Here is an 8,161-nt window from a genome sequence, read left to right on the forward strand (position 1 = left end):
ACGGAAACATCGCTTACCGAATGGTCTCGATGATTTCATGAGCAGCATCATGGTGTTTATCCTTAAAAGGGAGGGAGAAAATATTACAAAAACCACACCGAGAATAAAACATTTCACTCAGCAGCACCACAAATTACAGCTTTTAGATGTCCTTAAACTCCAAACACGACCACTCAAAACCAGTCTAAACAAAACCTCAACACTGCTGAAGCCATGATAGTTTTAGAAGACTGATGTTTAAGTGGGGTGTATCTAATAAACTGACGGCTGAAAATAAAATACCCTAAACTGTCTTCACATCTGACCTTAAAATACCACAGCTCAGTAAATCATAGGTCAAAACACTAAGACAATCTCATCAACTGGCAATCATGGGAGGGAAGAACTCCCTTTTAGCAGAAAAAAAACTGTCAGAATCAGGCTCAGGTAGGGACAAACACCTACAGCGACCAGAGGGAGTGTGAGGGGAAAGAGAAGACAAATATTTAAACAGTAAATGGACTGATTCTTATATAGCGCTTTTCTACTGTCTGGGAATACTCAAATAATACTCAAATATTACTCTATACAACATGCCACATTCACCCATTCACACAAGTACTGTCATCTATGCTGTTAAGTGCTTACTACCACTCACTCATTCATACCCTGACGCATGCATCAGAGAGGAACTTGGGGTTAATATCTTGCCCAAGGATATTTAGGGGGAGCCAGGGATGAAACCACCAACCTTCCGATCAGTAGATGACCTGCTCTACCTTCCTGAGTTACAGCCATTTACCACACTGAGTACTGTCGTAGTGATCATAAAAAGAAGGAGGAAGTTCCTCAGATGGTTCAAGGTCACCTGATTTAAGCTACATTAAACATTTTATGATGTAGCCTAAATCAGGCCTAATTTCAGAAGCACAGAGTCTCTGTCTCCTGAACCCAAAATGTTAGCTGGTTCCACAGTAGAAGGACATGATAGGATGAAAGGTGGTGGCTACATGTAGGCAAATTGCTGACTGGCTGAAAAGCAGGCCTGAACAGGAAAAAGAGTGAATGGACTGGTACTCATATAGTGCTTTTGTACTGTGCACTTTTTACTACAAAGCTCCTTCACCCATTCCCACACACATTCATACAACATCTAATCACACTGATCGAAGCACTGGGTAAACACACGACGCCAGTATCTTGCACAAGGATGTTTCAACATGCAGCTAGAGATTGAACCACGAACCATCTTGCTGACAGATGACCTGTCCTACCTCCTGAGCCACTACCACCACCACTCAGTTTTTTATTGTTTGGGAGATTCTGAATGTGCATTAGGAGGATTATGTGAATGCCATCGCAGAGAAACAGGGGTATTGCTTCATCACAGTAGCTAACCGCAGGGAAAAACTCCTGATATGTTTATGGGGAAATAATCAGTTTAACAGAGTGCTTGCTGTGCCAGTATTGTACTGAGCATGCATTTTGTGTTAGTATAAACAACATGTGTGTAAATATATGTTAAGTCTGGCGATGTGCGTATGCAATGAAATGCTGATTATCCATGTGCACATGCTGCTTATGTTAATTAGCCACGAGGAACTGTTCTGGTTATTAATGCATGTTAGTCTGGAGAACGGTGTAATGTTTAATGTTCAGAGTTTCTTTTAACCAAATCACGATCCTGTGTGCAACCCTGCAGCAAATGCATTTATAGCCCCTAAACATATTTTATGACTCATGAGTCTTTTGCTGCATTTTGCTGCATTAGCTCTGCAACGGATTGTGTAACAGACCCTGGAAAGGTCGGATTACCTGCTGAGCGACAGTGCCTGTTAAAACAGCATTTCCAAATCCAGCAGGAATTTTAATTAAACCGTTTTCTATTAAAAAAAGACATCGAGTGGAGGGAAAGGAAATATGACATGCACACTAATATGTGTGAAGGTAAGGTATAAAACTGCTGAATGGGAGTTTTGATCATTATAAATATAATTAAAGAGAAATTACAACAAAGAAGAAGAGAAAGAGATATTGATTGCTCTCTTATTTCCTGAGGGTGTCTCCACAGCATGTTTGATTTGACGAGATTTTACGCCAGATGCCCTTCCTGACGATACCCCTGCCTTTGAGATCATTAGTAAGAGTACAGCAGCTTGTGACCCCTTAAGGCCGGGTTTGTGTCTCCTCCCAGGACTAAACTAGGGATATTTCACATGTAAGGCAAATGTCCTAAACATTACACCACAGAGCCACAAAAAGACCTTATAAAGAAATTATTTGAATCTTACTACCCAGTTAACTTGTATTTAAAATAAATTAGTATATGTATCTGTCTTAATGTACTGTTCTAAGATGAGTTTTTATGAATTTCAATAACATCTGTTTGAGATGTTAATGCAGATTGTATGTGTCTATTTGAATGTATATAGGAACTTGAAAAAAATAGCTGATGCTAATGGGAACCCTAATGAAACTGGATGGGCTGAAGCTATGCTCATGCTATATCCCGTGTCTCTGAAAATCACCCTAAGTTAGTCAGAAGCAAACTTGAATAAGATAAAATCTATTGTGTTTTACACATGCAGGGAAATTATATTCATTAATTTTAGCAGGAGTGCCTGAGCAGCTCTCTGTGAGTAACAGGACTCAAGTTGCATCCAGCACACAGGCTGCCTAAGCCTGTTGCCTGAGCTGACCCACTGACCCACTTTCCGTCTCCTCCTTTGCCAAAGAGAGCCTCTGCTGGAGAGAAAGAAAAGAAAGAAAGTAGAAAGGAAAAAAGAGAAATCTGAAGGTGAAAGAGGACAAAGGCAGGGAAAGTGAAAGCGAGAAGCGAAAAAAGAACTGCGAAAGGAAAGGGGGGTCTGAGAGAGGAGGAGAGCCTGCTATTTGTCAGCTGTTTGAGGCCTGGCACAGCAGCATGAGCTAACGGCTCTCAGCTCTCAGCCCACAGCTTCCAGCTTCCCGCTCAATACTACCCGCCAATACTACGCAAACTTCCGCCAAAACTAAAACATGCATGCGCACACCCTGAAAGAACCATGGCTAGACAGGAGATCTGTTAGCAGAGCACGGCAGTTAACTACATTATGGAGCTAACTGTTAATGATAATGACCTACAAATCTTCCTAAAACACACATGAGCAAAGCACTGTGTAGCTCTTAATATGGAAGCTATACAGAGTATGAAGTGAGCGAATCAGATGCAGCAGGGGGAGGTCACCTGCTCACACAAAGACGGCACACAGCAACACCAGTACAGAGCTGCTGCTAAAAATAAACGCCGTCTGAAAGCTAGACTCAGACAAAAAGAACAGAGGACCCTCCTCTCCTCCCCACTGTGGGTTCAAGTGACGCACGTACTACTCCTCCTCTCCACGCTACCTCTCCTCACAGACGCACTGTGGGTGTAGGGGTTTTACCCAAAACACTGCTCAACTATCTACACCTCAGCACCCAATGAGAACAAATGACCAAAGTCAGGCTTTGTATAGAAATTTGAATACATTTTATTTATCAAATGGCAAAAAAGGTATTAAGATGAAAGAGCCTTTTTGTTTTAGCTATATCGAGACTAATCGTGCTTATTTATACCTCCATTTATGCACATAAGAATTATGCTCAGTCACCACTGATTTTGTAACAAAGAAGATCAAACAGACATATGAGTCAGATGTCAGTATCAGCATTTACTGCCTAAGAGCAAAAGAGATTAGAGCTACAAATTTCTATGACCAATCTTTATCTGTTGTGTCACATCAATTTTGTGCTGGCTAAATACTCAGATGGTGCGACAAAGAGCTGAAAAGCTTTAAAACAGCTTGGTCATTTTTTAAATGACATTTGTTTTGTTTTCCCAGCACAAAAGGGCCAATGAATAAAAGCTACTTTAGTCTGCTCCCTTATTCACAAGGGGTTGCCACAGCAGGTAGCTCCACATGTTTGATTTAGCAGTTGTTTTACGCCGGACACCCTTCCTGGCACAATTCTAAAGGCATCTGTGTCTCCTCCGAGAATCAAACTGGTGATCTTTCACTTATTAGGCAAATGTCTAAACCACTACAAAAAGGGCGATGAATTAGAAATAAAATAAAAACTGGTGCCAGTACTCCTCACGAGTATAGACAGCATAACAGTTGGACATAGCCACCTCGATGTCATCCACTGGTTTGTGAAGTCCTGTTATGAAGCCTCCAGCTGAGCTTTTTCACCGTCGCCATCTTGGTGTTTTGAAGCCAGATGTGACGAGCAAGAGGTGGATATGACTGATCCTTGATATGCTCATAGCTTATCATGGCCCTTTCTGACTCTAAATCAAATTTTATAAATTAGGCTCAAAATTAATCAGTTGAAACTAGACACTGAGGCCATCAGTCTGATCAGCACGCTGTGTACCGAGCTCTCAGACCAATGGAGAAGGAACCCATTTCTTCCAATCTTTTCTGGTATTTTTGCAACCAGACTTAGCCCCCTGGTGTTACAAAGAACACAGGCTTAAGGCACTCTAGCATCACATTCTAGACAAGGCAGGCGTGTCCATCTTTGATAACATCTGTGGATATCAGCCAAACTCTTAATAATGATATCAGTGGTGATACAGAATTAAACAATCCACACATTCCTACTGATCATACACCAAAAGTACTTAAAACACCAGCATATCTCTTAAAAGTGTTATGTGGGGCTGCTTAGTACCAATACCTAGAACCAGATGGATAAAGAGCTGCACCACACCAGAGGTGCTCTTCATATGGAAGCATTTACAGATGCACAGATGTGGGGATTTAGTGAGCAAACAGCAGATGAAAGACTAAACAAAAGAGATCAGAGAACATCTTCTTTGCATTTTTTCTATGGGCTTGGTTCACTAAAAGCACAACTTACACATCAAAAGCCTGTAACAGCAGCCATGTTGTGTCTATCATACACAGATAGCAATGTGCTCGTGCTCTGTAGGTGTGATAAGCAATCCTAATGTGGTGCAATGTAGGAGTGAAGAGTAAATGGAGTGGGATCTGCTGTTACCACCAAAAAGTTCAACAAAGGGAAAACACAATGAGTTTTAAACGTGACTGGGAACACATACTGGTATGTGAATTCTAATAATACAGCATTGCTGAACAGGGGCAGGCTCATATCTTCCTCCCTGCAGACTTGACCATATGGACAAGAGAGGAAAGGGGAAGTGTTTCCCCCTTTGAAAACAGGAGGAGAGCACCGCATGAATGGGCTCCATATCACACAACTCCACATGCATCAGCTGTTTCTAATTCAACACATGACAGTATAAATAGCTCACGCAGCCCAATGATGTATTAAATTCCTGACATGTTTGTCCTCCTGTTTATCTTTGCAGACCATAACATAAGGAAATGGGAGGAAGGGAGGGAGGAACTGTGAGTGTTATCAGAGTCTGGCATAGTGCAAAAAGGGAGGGTCAGCTCTGTCAGGCAAAGCAGGGAGGGAGTGCCTGATTGCATCGACAAGCAACTCTGACTCAACAGAGACTGAAACGGGTGATGGGACAAACACACTATGATGGAAGTGAAATAACCAGACTGACAGTGCAGTGTGGGGGTGGGGGAAAGCGCCACAAAGACACCCCACACACGCATTCTCATAAACTCCGCTATCTTCTCACCGCAATTACTATAAATGAGAAAGATAGTTCAAACTAACTACACACCACTGAAAAGGACCACAGAACTTACAACCGCTTCCCCTTCCGCTTATACTGAATGAGTCAACTGTAGGCACTGACGTGCTGACAGCTACATGGAAATAAAATTAAGAGAAGAGAGAGAGACGTGTCTCTACCAGGCATGATTGCTATCACTGCACAGAGCAGACTGACTGATGGGGGGGGGGTGGTGGGTCCACCTCATGTACGGAGTTAACCCGAGCAAACACAAGTCAGCTGCTCTCGCTCCTAAAACTATGCTGGGCTAACACACATACACACACAGAAGGCACTCTAGGAATGCCAACACTGCTATTCAGATGTGTACAGACAGGAGTTCAAAAACCTACTGTGTAACCATCGGAGATATGGTGTGGTCTATGTGAGCAGGGAAAAAATGTTCGGCCATAAAATAAGTTAGGGACAGACTAACAAAACGGTGGTCCAATTTCAAAACAACCTCCGATCAGTGGCTGTCACTGTTAGTTTTACTAGCTACGGTCAAATGTGCCGTAGGATCTAAGTGTCTACAGTATGACAAGGAATGAACGGATTGAAATAATCCAGGTATGCCATCAGCCATGGCAGAAGGCTGATACAGCACGTCTGTCACCATCCCAACCAGCATGACCCGATTCTCCGGACGAGCGTGCCACGGCTCTTTCTGCTAGCTAGAGTTAGCGCACAGCTAACGCGGCTAACAAAGACTAAAACAAAAGGCAAAGCTTAAAAGCTACAAAAATTAAGTTTTAAAGTTTAACACTTACATATACTGGTAACGGCCACGGATACCCAGCGGGTTCTGCTCCAACCGGCGATTTGAGCTTGAGCTCCAGCTTTTCTCCCATCCTACACTTCACGGCGGCTTGGCTGTGGTGGATAGCTAGCTAGTAACTGCTCTCTGTTAGCCAGCTGGTCGGTTAGCGAGCGACTTACAACGAGAACATTTTGTAAGAAAAACGTTCAAACGTGTAAAATTAAAAAAGATGTCGACGCTGGTTACGTGGCAGATACACTCACGATGCGTTCAAGTGTATAACTGGATATGACTCGCTGTTCTATTTTAAATAAAATGCCTTTTTTTATGCCCACTGGCAATAACACCGATTCCGTATCGCCGCCATCTTGCCCGGCATGAATACTTATGGCAAGGGGCCACTGGTAGCGGAGGGGACGCAGACGTCACTGAGCCAGCTCACGAGCAAACCACCCCTTCCCAAGCTGCGTGAGAACACCGATAACATCACGACTTTTTTCCATATTAACGCAGGAATATTTACGCAGAGCCGGCATATACATGATAAATGATAACAGTTCGTTTTAATATAAACGCTAAAAACACATTCGACTCTGATTCTCAACATAATACACTTTTATTTACCCATAAATTATAAATATAAATTATAGCTTTAAGTAAATTAAATATAACGCAAATAACAATGCAACGAGTACTAATAGACACATTCTGTTTTACACAACATAATTAAGGACACTTTTTATGTACTAGGTGTTGTTATAGAAAGTTTATATACAAATTAAATATAAAACATTGGAAATTAGACCTAAATATTATTTTACCAGCCTTTAATTCAATTCAATTCAATCCAATTTTATTTATACAGCGCCAAATCACAACAACAGTCGCCTCAAGGCGCTTTATATTGTAAGATAGATCCTACAATAACACAGACAGAGAAAAACTCAACAGTCATGTGACCCTACGCTGTGTTCACTGCATCATTCCATGTTTGGCACTGATCACCACCTGCACTCATGTATATATCATGTATATATCTATCTACTTAGCACTTTTAATTCTTATTCTTATTTTTTATTTTATTTTATTTTTTCTCATGTCTATTTAAGCGTTATTTATGACAGTATGTTTGCACTAAGCACCGCAGCAATTTCCTAATGTTGTAAACCTGCTCAACATTTGGCAATAAAACCCTTTCTGATTCTGATTCTGATTCTGACCCCGTATGAGCAAGCACTGGGGCACAGTGGGAAGGAAAAACCTCCCTTTTAACCGGAAGAAGCTGGCTCTGGGAGGGGCGGCCACCTGCCCCGACCAGTTGGGCTTTATTAATTACTTAATAAAAACAAGTCCTAATTTAAACAATCATTTCCATCTCCTGAGCTGTAATTAGATGAGTTTAATCAAATTCTGCAAAAATATTCTGTTTTTGGTTTGATATTACTGAAAGTGTTCCTCATGAGAGGAGCCACGCCAAGGCTCACTTTCACCCTCATACGCCCAGCTTAGGGTCACAACAAGGGCATACTACCACACACGTTTACATGCTGTTATTTACAATACTGTGCAAAAGTCTTGAGCCACCCATCGTTTCTTTATATTTTGTTTCTTGTAATTCTTTAGAGTGGTCTTGAACAATGATTCGTCAGGCTTAAAAAGCGGTCATATAAATGGACCATTGTGTTTTTCTTTCCACAGCAGGTCTCAGTGCAACAGCTGTTAAACGTTTGCACACTTGCATG

The 8,161-nt window shown here is 41.7% G+C and overlaps 1 protein-coding gene across 3 annotated transcripts in view; it reads right to left on the reverse strand.

Moving 5' to 3' along the window:
* The window catches only part of dot1l (DOT1-like histone H3K79 methyltransferase), a 31,336-nt gene extending 24,499 nt beyond the window's left edge, over positions 1 to 6,837 (reverse strand). Inside the window, exons 1-2 of one of the 3 annotated variants that reach the window (XM_084920597.1) lie at positions 6,430 to 6,837; positions 18 to 61 (exon numbers count right to left, since the gene is read on the reverse strand). In XM_084920597.1, the coding sequence (XP_084776723.1) occupies positions 18 to 61; positions 6,430 to 6,510 (125 nt within the window). In that variant the 5' untranslated portion in view covers positions 6,511 to 6,837. The remainder of the gene's footprint in view (positions 1 to 17; positions 62 to 6,429) is intronic. The other 2 variants (XM_084920596.1, XM_084920598.1) reach the window with 2 other exon arrangements.
* Between the last annotated feature and the right edge of the window lie 1,324 nt (positions 6,838 to 8,161).

This window comes from Perissodus microlepis, chromosome 23 (assembly GCF_051167445.1).
Source record: "Perissodus microlepis isolate ML-2025 ecotype Zambia chromosome 23, ASM5116744v1, whole genome shotgun sequence".
Classification (NCBI taxonomy): domain Eukaryota; kingdom Metazoa; phylum Chordata; class Actinopteri; order Cichliformes; family Cichlidae; genus Perissodus; species Perissodus microlepis.